Raw genomic sequence first — 15691 nt, 5'->3', positions numbered from 1 at the left:
AAATAGGTTTGGTATATCCACCCCTGGAGTTGGTCTTGGCTAGTCATCCATAATTTATAGGGTGAGCATTAGTAAGTAAGAGGTAGTTTTTAGAAAATTTTCAAACCGAGCCTCTTCGATTTGGTCAGATTTGGTCGACTCGATTTTTCGAATGATGTGAGTTTATCATGCTCACTTCTAATATTTTAAAATTTTATATGCTAATATAATATGAATACTCTTCTCATTCATTCATTGGTACATGAACTTCATTTAGGAGATTCATTTTACCAAAATGAAGTGAGTCCAATTTATGAAATTATACTATATTACCACAATACTAAAGAAATTCTAATTATAAAGAGAAGCTAATTCAATAATATTGAAATATCCCATAAAAAAACATTTGAAACATGCTTTTGATTTTATATATAGCTAATGATTATTTATATCTAAAGTTTTGAAGTTGAAAGGTGAAATGAATTGCTATTCTCAAATACAACAAAAAGGCACATTAAAAATTACACAAGTTGTATAAAGAAAAAAAATGTATTTTATGTAAATATGGTTGAAAGAATGAAAAGAAAATGTGGAAAAGATGATAGGCCATATAAGGAAATGTCACGAGAATCAATACCCTGCTGCCTTAATGCCTTTGATTCTCAATCACAATATTCCTCTATATTTCACTTTTAAATTTAATTTATTAACAAAAATAGTTCCTATAATAAAAACTTATAAATTATGAATTCCAAAATTGATGGCACAACTTCATATATTATTATTATTTTGAAAGATAAAAAAGAAGAAGCTTAATCTAATTAAGGAAGGTAGGCAGGGTTTAGGTAAAAAAAAAATGTTTAATAACTATATGTATATATGTATATAAATTATATTTTTTTAAAAAAAAATGGTGCATTTTTATTGGTTAATTAAATTAAACTTATTTATTAGTATTTAAGTTCCCATTGTCCACGTGGCTTACATTGTAATGACCCGCAAAATTCATCGAACCAAATTGGCCTTCGCCTCCACTCCACAATTTTATTTTCTTCTTTCAGATCAGAGCCGGCGATGAAAGCAGTCTTCGATCTCACTTCCTCACTTCCTCTTTCCCCTTCACCCTCGCACTACTGCAGGACCACCGCCATCTTCACTCCTTCTCGTGATCTCATTGCATCTACCTCAACAGCCCTCGGCGGCGCTTTCTCGTCTTGTCGTACACATTTGACTCACTTTCCACACCATACATCTTCTTTCTCTCCTCTGCGATGCAATGGTAATTCGAATTCTCGATCGTCTCTTGTGTTAGTCAATATTCGTCGACACATGTCAAAATTGAACTTCTCCTTGCGGGAATTCGGGTAATTGGGGGAAGGATTTTATGTAATGACGGGGCATTTTGGTCATTTGGTTCCTCTGTTGTGATTGTCAAATGCTCTTTCCTCCTACTTTTTGTACAATAAATAATAAATTAAACCTATGGTTGCTTTTCCATATTGGCCGCTGCCCCTCTACTTTCTCTCTGGTTTTACCTTCGTGAAACTCTGTTGATCGACTGTCCGGCGGCTGTTTGGCAGTGAGGAAGACGGTGCCGGATCAAGTAATGGCGCCCACCGATAAACAAGACCCACGCATACCCAAAATCTCCAAGGCCATTCGAGTTATCCCAGATTTTCCTAAACCAGGTACTCATCTTGTTCTCGATTGGTCATTTTTAGGCTGAGAGATCCATTTTTCCTGTCATGCTCATTTGGGTTTTCTTCGTGTGTGATGGGTGCTGTTTGGTACTAAGTTTTGAGCTAAATAGATTTTCTTGTTCCTCTTCCTTTTTCTTTTGTAGGGATTTTGTTTCAGGATATTACAACTTTGCTTCTTGATACAAAGGCCTTCAAGGACACTATCGATTTGTTCGTGGAGAGGTACAGAGGGAAGGATATCTCTGTCGTCGCTGGTAAATTCTACCTTCAAAAGGATCATTTACATCAGGGGGAGAAGTTTTTTTGTGGTTTAACTTTAACCATTGATTGATCTTTTTTCTTCGGCAGGAATTGAGGCGAGGGGTTTCATTTTTGGCCCTCCGATAGCTCTGGCTATTGGTGCAAAATTCGTGCCCATGAGAAAACCCAAGAAGTTGCCTGGTACAACTTACCCTTCTGAATCTATGTCTACTTTCAGCTACCGATTCAAGCAGAATGTTTCTGCATGTTACAAAAACTCTACATGCATATGGTATCGCGTTTGTTTGCTTTCTATGACCCGATGGTAAATGAGTGATCAATCCGAATGCTTTTTATGGTTAATCTCTTTCCAATGCAAGAAACTTCAAGCTTTAGTTATGGTTGAAGTTATTTTTGCTATTTTGATCACTTTGGTTTGATGAACCTATATTTTTTTATTTTCGAAAATGAAGCTTATAGACACTTCCTTTCACCTTCCTTTCACACCTGGGAATTTCTTTGTTTTGCTATCTTTCTTTTAGGTATGTTTTTAAAATCAAAGATAAGTTATAAAAACCGAAAATAGTAGTTTTTGGTTGTGGATTTTGGCTGTGAATTGAGAACTTTTCTTAGGAAAGATGAAAACTGTTGTAAAGAAATTGTGAGAAAGCAGAGACATTTTTTCAAAAACCGAAAACAAATAAGTTATCAACCTAGGCCTTAGTAAACTTAATATTAGTATACTCCGGGCTATTATCCATTATTATTCCATCTTCAAATAGAAGTAAAATCACGATTCGGTATCTTAATTGCATTCATTTGATGATTTTCACAGGTGAAGTCATTTCAGAAGAGTACTCTTTAGAGTATGGAACTGATAAAATAGAGATGCATGTGGGAGCTGTTGAAGCTGGAGAACGTGCTCTTGTGATAGATGATCTCATTGCAACTGGAGGAACCTTGTGTGCAGCAATAAGGCTACTTGGTAGGCTACTTTTAAAGCCCATGTTCAGTCTTTCAAGTGGATATCTTACTTATTTGTTGTACATGAACTGCCCAGCTAAATAAAACGAGGAAGCACCTTGTTTTCACTTGGTATTTTGCTCAATGACACTGCCTATCTTGTCTGTGATATTCAAAACTTGCTCAATTCTAGGCCTCAGGTTATTCGTTGAATCTGGTTAATTGTTATTGTGAGCGCTGTAATTGACCCCGGATTTAAGAAATAGGTAAGAGAAATGGTGTGAGCAAAATGAAGTAATGAGTTAGGAATAAAAGTTGTTCTGTGGGCATGAGCGTTACTCAGAGTTTTGCTGATTGTGTGGGCCCTTTATGATTCTGTTAGCTAGGAGGCAACAATCCTGTTATAGGCAGTGAGGGGATGGTATAGTTTTTCATCTTTACGCATATCAGCTTTTTTTGGCAGGGGAGATCTCAAGCTCCCTTCGCTTTTGCCAAAACCAAAATACATATGCAATTTCGGGAACCATCATGCTGCAGTTTCTGAACAAACTTTGCTCAGTTTAGTAACTTATGGTACTAAAGAATTTGCTGAGAAATGATACTTCTCTGTTGACTCAACCCTTTGTGGCTGCTCCGCGGATGGGATCCTTCTCTTTCTAACTTCTCTAAATGAGCAATATTTTTTCATAATCATAATCTACTGTTTGTTTGTATTAATTGGTTGTGGACCTGCATACGGCAGAGCGAGTTGGCGTTGAGGTGGTCGAGTGTGCATGTGTGATCGAGCTGGATGGACTAAAGGTATGTATTTGCAAAACACTGAGAACAGATCAGAACCTTCTACTAGACTTTTGTCTAGTCTTATCATGTTTATGATGTGCTTATGATTCTTATTTCTGTAGTCTTGGAAATTTAAAATAAACTTCTGCCATTTTTCCTTTGGCATTTTATCAGGGCCGTGAACGATTGGGAGACAAACCTCTATTCGTTCTAGTTAATGCAGAGGGATGATCATATGCAATCTGTCGTGTTTGGAAATGGTGGTACTAAGACCGTATGGGCTGCTGGAAGTTGAAGTTTCAAAGTACTGCATAATTTTGAAGCGGAGAGTCCGGCTAGAAATAAAAGGGTTGGTATTGTTTTGAGAGTTGAAGAGGTTAAACAAAAGAAGAAAGAAAAAAAAAGGTCTGTAGAGACTGTATTTAGCTTTTGATTAATCTGGTGGTTAGTATTTGTTCTTTGTTAATTGTCCTGCCATCTCTTTTCTGCCTACCTGTTGAATATGGGAAGGAGAGAGAGTGAAGTGGTTCATGTTAATTTTGAATATCTCCTGAAACTTCTTTAGTTTGCAGTTAAGTAGTTTTCATCAAATAAAAATGCCTATTCCCACCCATCACTATGCAATATTAGGTTTTGTAAGTCTCCTTATTTGTTCAATTAAATTTATGCAAAATGCTCATATGGGATGGAGCTTAATTTGTACTTTATTTTCTTAGATACTTCTCATGCTTGCTCTTTCAGGAACAAACAATTCATGTGGTTGAAGTTACCTAACAAATCATTTTTATACATAAATAAAGGTTTATTTGGTTGCTGGAGGCTTAGGTCGTAATAATTTTATCATAATTGTTAAGCAACTACTTGTTTATTTACCATTTACATATTTTAAATATGAATTTAGTATCAAATATTATTTATAACATTAATGAAGTTTGTTTCAGTCGTCTTCTATGTTGCTTAGTGAACAAATTTAAACATATACGATCAATTTAGAACTGAGGCGTGAGATTGAAAGATGGAATACGACGAAGAACGTAGATGATTATTCAAAGATGCACTATTTTTTGCATAAATATTGATATGAACACTATTTTTTTCTAGAAAACAAATCGGACAACCAATTTGTAGGTAAACTAAATATTAAGTATTTGCAAATTCTTTACAAATAAATTACCCTTTAATAGGAAACCAACTAATTTATTTATTTATGTAAAACCATAAATGCCATGAGCTTGCTTTATATTGAACAATTTCTTTGTGGATACAAAATCAAACAAAAGCACTACCGTCCAACATAGAATTAATATTTATATAACGTTCATCCATTATATCATAACAAATATAATTATTAAATAACATAATGGAATAATTAATTTAGGTCTGTGATTAACAATTAATACGATTTTTTAAATTTAGAATTGTCTTTATACAACTTCCTTCCATGCCATATCATTTTTTTAATTAATCAGACAACTTGACGTTATTATAAATAAATTATCCTAAAACATTTTAAAATGGCATAGAACACTAATTTATATTATATCACCTTTGAAAAAAATATATATAGAATAGTCCAATCCCTAACCAATTTAACAATCCGAAGATAATTAAAATGTAAATAAATGCCTTCATAGCGTTGCTATTATTATTATTGTTGTCGTTGTTATTATTATTTTGAAATTCCTTGGCTTTAATTAATAAATAATATTTAAATAAGAAAACTACAACATTGCAACTTTAAAAAAATGAAGAAATATATTTGGGTTTTGAAATTCCATGCATGAGGAATGCTATTTGTAAATTAATTGGGATTCTTTAATTTTATACACAGCTATTATCTGTCACTTGGGGTTTAATAAATTTTTATTTCCTTTTCAAAGTTCAATGGAAAAATAAACTACAAGAATTGGCAAGTTTTTTTTTTCTTTTTTATAATTTGATTTAATAAATGTTAGATTCAAGATTTTATTCTTTCACATATATACGAATAGAATTCCAAGTTTTCTTTTTAAAACATGTGATTTCACAACAGTTGAAGATGAACTATATATAATAGCGAATATGAACATATTTTCCTTTCCACACTTTCTTCTTTTGCAAATAATTGAAATAAATATATGACATCATTTATCAAACAATTATGTATATGGATATTACAGTAATTGATATGTGCATTAGCGAATATCATGTCAATTATATGTTTTTAATTGAAATAAATCTTTACCACATCTTGATCTTAATCTCTATATAGTTTAAGTTTAGTTATAATGGATGAAATATTTTCACATCAATTAATACAATATGTTGTTCATTTTAACAGTTATATAATATTTCTGCTACCAACTTGTTCATAAGTTTTTTTCTCAGTTTCTTTTACAGTTTTTTTAATTATCTGTGGTGGTTAGGATAGTTTGATTATTCATATTCATCTTGAAATTAACAACATAAAATCAATTATAAAATAAAATAATTTATTTGATTTACGAATCTTTATCAAATATCAACAATTTCATTAATATTACACAAAAATGCATACGACCTCAATTACATGTAATATTACCTTTAGTTAGTTTATTATATTTGTGCGTGAGAAATATATAAACTACATTAATCTTGAAGGAAGATATCCTAACATTAAGATTTAAGATCAACAAAATATTAATCGTAACGACGTGTATGATAGTAGAAGTTCATATATTTTTATATTGCAAACATTTTGATTTGATCGTATATTAAAAATGTAGATAAACAATGAGATAGTTGGAAATTACACTCCTACAGCTTTAAACAATCTATCAATCAAATCTGTATGCTGATTTTGTAGAGTTATTTTGTTAGATTGTGCCATTAATTCTAAATCAAGTTGCTACAAATTGCATGCGTAGCAAGTTCTATGAACCAATAATGGACAATTTAATATATATAGAAGAATATGTTCAATTTAAAAAACTAAAGGAAAAGGCAAAAACACAAGCTAGAGTGCTTAAAATGAGGTATTAATGATCGATATGGATGATAATTATATTCAAATATCTTTCTTTAAAAAAACATAGGGGTATTATTTGTAGATTATAAACGTATATATATATATATAGAAGAGTATGATTTTCAATTTTTAGGGAAAAAATATGACATATATATAAAAAAAAATAGGAAAGTTGCATATGCATGGGCAATATTCAATTGTATATGGGAATGGTTTTTGATTGGATCTTACTATGACTTGGTACTAAAAAGATTAAACAAACCCACGTTTGTTTTGAAGAAAATATATTACATCAAATAAAAATGGACATTATTAAGGAAATTAAATATCTTATACAAATTAAACAACATAATGTTGTGTTCATAGGAAATTTTGTTCCTACATCATTTGATTCTTGGGCAGGTTGTATATGAGATTTTGTGTTGGAGAAAAGACATATTGTATCAAATTATGTTGTTAAATCTTCAATTAATAATAAAATGAGTATGCATAGTATATAAATAGATTTATAATATATATATGTGATATTGATATTACATAACACAAATTTGCAAGGTTAGAATTTGAATAGAAAAATTGTTAGTCATTCAATTAGGCTTGAATTAACACTAATATGTGCAAATTAGGTTAAGTATAGTATCTAATTATAGAGAGATTTGAACATCCACTATTTCCATCGATCACATATATATGTCTAATGTCTTAATTCCAAAATTTCTTATAAATACTAGTGTGTATTTTTTTAAATTTTTATTTTCAACTCATACAACATGTTTAGAAAACATCAAAAACTTCATAGGGAAGTGTTTTTTATAAAAGAAAAACCAAAATTCTTTAAAATTGAAAGAATAATTCAACCATGAAACGTATGAAAGATGAGTAATAAGACATAAGGAGGAAAGAGCTTTGCAAAAATAGGAGACAAAAACTAATTAAGTTAAACTACGAGTAGTTTTGTGTTCTTCTCTCTAGGAAATTTTTAAAATTTAGAAACAAAAGAGAGAGTCCTACGATAATAAACAAATAAACCTAAGATAAGTTAGAATGTCTAAGATTCAATTCAAAAACTCGATGACTTCAATTGAATTCAATTCCACCTCTCCTCTCGGAGATTCTTTACCATTCATTCTAACAAATTATGATATGTTTTAAATCATTGCGACAGTGGTTTAATTAAGCTAATCTACAAAATGTTAATATGGTTTAATTTTGATACAATTGACACGTGACATGATAAACAATTGGACATACAATTATGCATATCGACCCGTTTAATTTGTGGTCTATAAAAAAGTAAATAATATGAAAATAATCATTAATAAGTTTAACTTATATATGCGGTTTTATCAACTAAACTATAATCGAATTTCCTTTAAAAGAAGTTTAAACAACAACGGTTGATGTTTGATGTAAACGAGTATAATAATCCAAAATTTGAAAAAACTTAAATTTTGTAGATAAATAAATTTAGGAACAAAATATAAGTTAAAGTGTTACACAATAATCTTAAATTAAAAAGCAGATCTTTTTTTAATAAATAAAAAAAAGGGAGTAAAATAGTGATTTATGAATTATTTTGTCCCTTCCAAATTTGTAGATTACGGATATGATTTAGAAAATACCATATCTAATTTTTTTTCTTCCTTTCAATGATTATGAATGAATTCTCACATTAATATAAAATTCGCATAAATGGGCCAAGGGGAATAACACGTGGACGTGCCTTAAGAATGAGAATCCCACGTGGACCAAAAATTCGAATCAAAACACCATCACACGTGGATCAATCGCAAAGCGCCATTCCCACGTACGCATATTAAATTAAAAGAAAAAAGGAAAAACAAATTCCGGAATGTGTTTGGTGAGCAGAAAATTCGAGAAAATAGAAAAGGAAAATAAAACTTTTATTTATTCGTTTATTTTCTTTCTTTCTCTGTTTCTGTTTTTTCCAAACAAGTGATCGTGGACGTGCAGGCAGCCAATAGGAATCGTCCGATCCAAGTTGGCAAGAATAAAATCGGATTCTAATTTCTAAACCTTCTTCTTCTTCTTCTTATTACTTTCATTTAAAATTTTAGGTTTGGGAAGGCGTGGGTTTGGTTTGAAAGGTCGTGCAACGGGCGGTACAAAAAACAAAAATGGTGGTCCGGCCGAGTCAGACCAAACCGGCAGACGCGGCGGAATCTGCGGCGGAGAAGAGTGCCTTCCTTTTGAATTACGGACCTGTCCCTACTGTTAAATATTTCCATTGTCTATATATATATATATATACACATTGATTCTGATTTTATGAAATAATAATATTGTCGGTAAATTAAGTCTATGTATTGAGCAATAAATATGTAACATTTTATGTTTCCATCTGTTAACAGAAGGATGAAGTAGTTGAATTCTTTATTTCACAAAATTTTGTTGCGACAGACTTTCGAAGTTAAAAAAACTTTATAATAGTATAAATATGGGTAGTTCTGTAATTTGACTTGTAATATTGTATAGTCAGTCTTTTCATTTGACTTCTCTCTTACAATATTATATACCATGGACACATTTCGTCTATGAACTAAACCAATTCAACCAAAATATTTATGATTTTGGTTTGTTTTTCTCTGTATTTTGATTATGACTTTAATGGACAGTTTAAAATAATATTCACTTACCAAAAGTCGACGCAAACAACAACGATAGTTCGTGTTTTTAACGTAAAAAAATGATGTATTACAATCTAAGTCAATTCATTTGTTTTTCAATAATAAATATTTGTCTTTCATAAATTTAAACCCACAAAACCTGTCGAATATAGGGCAAACTGTAATTTAGACAATATTCAAAATGTGTAGCTTCAATAAACAAACTACATTCAACTAGAAAATGTAAACATAAATTACGTGAATTGTTTATGTATTGGAACCTTGCTTTTGACTTAGAAGCCAAACAACTAACATGATGTATATTAATTTCTATGTATATTGAAGCTCACTAGATCACTAACTAATTTATCGAACTTAATTGTATTTAGCTGCTGTTTTAGTCAATAATTAGATCCATATAGTTTAAGTGTATTGTCGGCTTCAAGTTTTTGGTGTTTATATATTTATTTCTATAAAACATTAGCATTAATATCATTATATTGAGAATAGAGAGAATTAAACTAATGATAATAGTATTTAAAAAAAACTTAAGTACTATTGTATATATAAATATAGGGAGGAAAGCAAAGAGTATGCTTCATATATATCAATTGGTCAAGCCGACATTAAGAAAATGAGGTTTTACATTATGGGAAAAATAAATAAAGATATAAACAAAACCACCGCAAGAAACACACCCACTAATTCATTTAAGTTATTTGGAAAGTTGTTGAGCTTTTAATTAATTACACATCTTGAAATATTGCTCCAAACAAATTTTTGTTTTTCAATTTTCAATGTTGTTATTATTATTATTATTATTATTATTATTAATTACCATTCCGTATATTTACCTTTTAAATGATAATTATTTGGAACCATAAACTTTAGTATTGTTTTGTAACACTATTACATTTATCTACTCATCTTACCTAACCAATGTAAAATAGAATACAAGAGAAAGTTTTGGATCAAAGTCAGATATAATTACTGATTAATTTCTTTTTATCATTTTTTCAGTGAAAATATTTCTATACCATCATTTAATTAATTTTAAAAACTATGTTTTTAGTTTTTAAAACTTGACTTGGTACTATGTTGATTAACAAAAGAAAACACATTCTTTTTAAGATAAAACTAGTGTTTGATTTTAAAGATAGTACGGTTAATTTTAGAGTTAAAAATTGAATGTTTAAAGTAAAAGTTTGATTTTAAAAAATAAAAACAAGAAGCAAGATGATTATTAATGGAGTAACCTAGGGTTGAACAACATTAAGAATATTAATTAATTAACAAAATAAACGGTGTGAACGTAGACAAAATGTTATACATAGATTATTTATTTGTCACATATAAATATCACATCTCAAATGTTAAAAAATAAGAAATAACGAAGAAAAAGAGAACCTGAAATAATAATATAGACAAAAAGCGATTATAACGGTCATTTGTCCGAGTTTATAAGGATGTGAGACTCCCCACGATCTGATATTAAATGAATAAATAATTAATGATTTTAATATTGTTTATCACAAACATAATTAATCTCTCTATATATGTGTATGTATGTATATTTGTTGTTATATAATATTAAAAGGAAAGACAGCCCACGTTCTTACATTTTTTAGAATATACAAACCAAACCCCTTCTCACATAAGTCTAACCCTTCTCACAAACCATGCCTTTCCACACAAACCAAACGCCCCGACTCTCTTATACCTATTTTATGAATCTATTTTCATCTCTACTTCCTTTCCTTTAACTACCAAAAACAAATTTCTCCTATTCCTTTTCACTCCTCCAAATCTCTGCTTCATCACATTACCAAAAGATATCCAATTTCTTCTACCATTTCATCACATTAATTCATCTAAAACATTTACTTTTGAAATGCATATAAGTAATATATCTATCATAACAAATATTTTATCTTTATTTACAAATGAAATAAATAACAAAATGAAGAATAATAATATCAAATATGGTTTTGGTTTTCTTAACTCTTCTAGTGAGGAGTGAAAAGGAAATATTTTATTTTTAGTTTAAAATAAATTATAAATACCTCATTTTTAAAGTAGTAGATTATTAAAGGTGTGGTATAAGGTTATATCTTTTAATCTCCAAATCCATAATATAATTATTATGTTAATTTTGTTTGATATCTAACTTTCTCTCTCTCTTTTTCTCTCTACTTTTTAAAATTAAAGAAGTGTAAGAAATAAGGATAATTATTAAAATTAAATTAATTATAAGATTTAGCTAGTTTCAAAAAAACAAAAATTATTGAAGAAAAAGTTCAAGTTTTATTTTTCTATTTTGGACCATTACCTTTTTTAAAAACAATAGGAAGACAGTAATAAATTTAATGATATCAACAGGCATAGGGAGGGGTAGCGGGAGAATGGAGGGATATCATCTCGAATAATTATGTCTCATAACCTTATCGGATTAAAATTTAAAAAAAAAAAATGATTCTAATCTCATGATTAGGATATTAACACAAAAATTATTATATAATTTAGATCCCTATTGAAAATAGGGTGATTTTAAATTCTTCTCTCTTGAAATGCAAACCATGTCCGAATAAAACAAAATTGGAGTCTCATTTAGAACAAACAAAATATATGACGAAAGAAAGTACCAACAAAATGCAAAATCACCCAAAAAAATTAAAAACAACAAAGGACAAAACTACATACAATAGGGACAAAAAATAAATAAAGAGGAGAAATGAAAGAGAATAATCCAAAGGTAATCAAGTCAAGATCTAAGTCTAAAGTACGAACAATAAACTCTAAAGGTTAAGTCGACCTAGTTGAACTCATCCTAAAGCTTAACTAGGTTAAGTGGTTAAAAATCTAAAACTTAATAGCAACACTTATACTAACGTTGTAGATATTGCACGTGTCTAAATAGTTGTTGAACGATGAACTTTATATATATTTTCATTCCTTCGTCGAATTATAAACATTTAATAAAATAATTTAGTTTATATATCAAATTATGTTTAATGTTATTTACAAATTGAAAGGAGTTTGATTTGTTGATTAGAGGGTTGAAACAAGATCTATGTGCCAACAATTTTTCATATGTAATTTAATAAAGATGCCAACTTTGTTTAAGTGAGGGAAAGTTGTGTTTAGAGTCAAGTATTAGGGTTATGATAATGATAGAATACTTGTTTGTTATGCAAATTAAGAACTATAAACTATTGATTAATACTTAAATAATTGTGATTATATATTTTCTAAATTATCAAACTCATTATTGCATGAAGCTTTGGCCCCATCTATGAGTTGGAGTCTGCTTTCTTATTGGGGGCCCCCACATTGGACTCTTCTTTTTCAATCCAATTCATCGTAAAATTCCACAAACATAGAATTAAATGCTTAATCAATCATTAAACAAATTCTCTTTTAACACAAATTTTATAATTATCACATTTGCTCATCTCATCGTTGGGTATAAATATCCCATTCATCTTAAAACCTCTTTCAATTTCAAGCAACCCCCAACACACAACACAATAACAAAAAAAACCTTTGCCTTTTCTTCCCTAATAAAAAATGGAGGCTTTGGGAGTTTTTTCCGATGGGGAATGGGAATCTTTCGCCGCCATGTTCTCATCGGAAGAGATAAATCAGACCCATATACCGATGACTAATTGTTGTTCGACTGAGCTTCATCAATTGCCCAACAATGGCGGCGGCGGCGGCAGCAGCAGTTGGTTCTATTCATTGGATGCTTTTGTTCCTAATTTGCAGAGCTATTGTAAACAGGACATTAGGACTTGTTCTAGTGCTTCAGTTTTGATTCCGAATTCGAGTGATTTTTTTATGCCAATTGATGAGAGGAATTTTGGGTCCGAGTTTTTTTCTGATGTTTTAATCGAGGAAGTCAATAATGCCCTCGCCGTCGATGCCGAAGGGGAGGATTCCGGCATGGCGAGATTCATAGAGAATAATGTACAACAAAGTAACCACCCGCCACCGTCGCCGCTTCTAGATTCAGCCTGTGCCGGAAACAAATTACCAATTGCATTGAAAAGGAAAGTCAATAATGGAGACATTTCCGATAATCAGAAGAAGAAAACTCGAACCACCTCAAATGTAAGCTCACAAAAGCTTAACATTAAAACCACTTTTGTGATTTTCAAAATCACTTGAAGATAATTTAAGGAAATTTGAATATATATAATGGAAAATGCAGGTGCAGAGGAAGAAGAAAACAGAGGATCAGAAGAAGAGAGGGGAAAATGTAGAGGAAGAAGGACAAAGCTCCATTAGTTATAATTCAGACCAGGAAGAGAATAGTTCCGAGGAAGCCAACGGCGGCGGCTCAGGCGCCACCTCTGACGGTGGCGTCAACAGAAAAAGCAGAGCAAGCAGAGGGTCGGCCACCGATCCCCAAAGCCTCTACGCCAGAGTAAGCCTCTTTCTTCTTCATCTTCTTCTTCTCTTTTATATATATATATATATCATTATGTTTCAAATTACTGACAGATTATGATTGGGTTTGGGTTCGCAGAAACGAAGGGAAAGAATCAATGAGAGGTTGAGAATATTACAGAAACTTGTTCCAAATGGAACCAAGGTCAGAATCACAACTCCCCTTCTTGGTTTATTTTTTCATCATTTAATGGGAAATTATATACATATATTAATTTGGAAGAACTTGATGGAAGCAGGTTGATATCAGTACCATGCTTGAAGAAGCAGTTCATTATGTCAAGTTTTTGCAGCTCCAAATCAAGGTAACACAAACCAAAATAACTTCCACTTTCGTTGGTAATCAAACCAAAAAAAAAAGGAAAAAACTTATGCACAGACCTCTAGAACTTCACATTGGAGTGTGTATATTAATTTGGTATGTGAGATATTCATATGAATGATATTTTGTTCATAATCTTTCTGCCATATTTTTAAATTTTGCCGACAAAATATAAAAACGAATGTCATCAAACCGACCGTTAATTTTTTATTCTTTTTCTAATTCCTCTTTGGCTTTAAACAATGAATTAATTCCCAAATAATAAAGAAAAGGAAACTTAGTAAAGTGGGATTTGTGTTTAATATTGTGCAGTTGTTGAGCTCAGATGAGATGTGGATGTTTGCTCCTTTGGCTTACAATGGAATGGACATTGGCCTTCAACATAACCTCTCTCCCTTTCTATCTCATTGAGATACACTTTTATTTCCCTTTTTGTACCCTCTTGTAATCTTATATTAGCTCATTATAATTAAGCCATATTTAGATCATTTTAATCCCAAGTTTAATAAAATTCTAATCATGAGGAGAATCCTCTCATACAACCATTCACAATCTTCCACTTTTTAATGATTGCTAAATCTTTTATAAATATATAAATGATTGCTAAATCTATAGTATCCATAAAATGTAATTAATTTTAAAATCTTGATTTTGGGGAGTAATTTGCATTCATTTCTAATCTATTGCGATCATCTTTTATCAAAGTTAATATAATTTAATAAAGAAGAACAAGTAACATTTAAATCCTCTACCCAATAATTAGAACCCAAATATATAATATATATATATATAACCCCTCAAGTTTTAATTAAAATCTGAGACTTTTTAGATCCAAATCTTTCTTCCATAACAAAACATAGAGCATTTTAATTTAAATGAATAATCAATTCATTATATAAGTTTTAAACACTATATATATCGTCTGTTGAACCTAGTGATTTGAAAGTGAACACCTAAATTTATTGAACTTCGTTGTTAATCATGGATCGTGACATCATATATCTTATTCCTTATTATGATGGAAAAATAAAATAAATATGTTAGTGATTTTATTTTCTAAAATCAATTCTACCTTTGGTATAATCTTTTGGAGAGAAAAAAAACTTAAAATTACCCCTAATTTTTTTTATAAAAAATTGTATTCAACTTAATCCTAAATTCTTAATTTCATGAAATTGCACTTAAAGTGAGATAAGTGTTGAAATTATAACCTTAAATTTGAGAGTGTTCATATATACAATAAAGTATTTTATTCGAAGATTTGTAGAAAATATTCCCTTGCATAGTTCATATATACAAAATTGACAATAATTTCAAAGAAAAAAATATCAGTTCTAATTTTTTTTTTTTTTGTTCAAATTTGTAATTTTTGGGAAAACTTGTTTAATTATTAAAATTTAAAATTTTGGGTAAATGTATGTTCCAATTTGATGGAATTAAAAGTTAAAATTTCCTTCAAATTTTTGTCTAGCTTTTGGATTAAATAGTTCATTGAAATTTTGAAGTAATGTGTGAAGCCCATTAAGTTATCCAGCCCAACAATCTTGTATGCGCAGATAAGAAACACCAAATAAATTTGCATTAAATTATCATAATGTTTTTTCTTCTCCTCTTACTTCCAAAAATAACGTTTACACATGCGAAT

General features: G+C 30.1%; 2 protein-coding genes across 2 annotated transcripts; both read left to right on the top strand.

The window, feature by feature from the left end:
* The first annotated feature begins 949 nt into the window (after positions 1-949).
* LOC101208231 (adenine phosphoribosyltransferase 1) lies at positions 950-4278 on the top strand. Its single transcript, XM_004142841.3, has 7 exons — positions 950-1258; positions 1560-1667; positions 1823-1933; positions 2028-2120; positions 2755-2904; positions 3625-3683; positions 3837-4278. The coding sequence occupies exons 1-7, from the start codon at positions 1054-1056 to the stop codon at positions 3891-3893; spliced, it is 783 nt and encodes a 260-aa protein (XP_004142889.1). The 5' UTR covers positions 950-1053; the 3' UTR covers positions 3894-4278.
* An 8515-nt stretch (positions 4279-12793) lies between these two features.
* On the top strand, positions 12794-14591 carry LOC101221853 (transcription factor bHLH85). The gene is made up of 5 exons (XM_004142978.3): positions 12794-13385; positions 13486-13701; positions 13804-13869; positions 13964-14029; positions 14359-14591. The coding sequence occupies exons 1-5, from the start codon at positions 12843-12845 to the stop codon at positions 14455-14457; spliced, it is 990 nt and encodes a 329-aa protein (XP_004143026.1). The 5' UTR covers positions 12794-12842; the 3' UTR covers positions 14458-14591.
* Positions 14592-15691: the final 1100 nt, after the last annotated feature.

Source organism: Cucumis sativus, chromosome 2 (assembly GCF_000004075.3).
Source record: "Cucumis sativus cultivar 9930 chromosome 2, Cucumber_9930_V3, whole genome shotgun sequence".
Lineage (NCBI taxonomy): Eukaryota > Viridiplantae > Streptophyta > Magnoliopsida > Cucurbitales > Cucurbitaceae > Cucumis > Cucumis sativus.
This window is presented reverse-complemented; position numbering and strand designations above follow the sequence as displayed.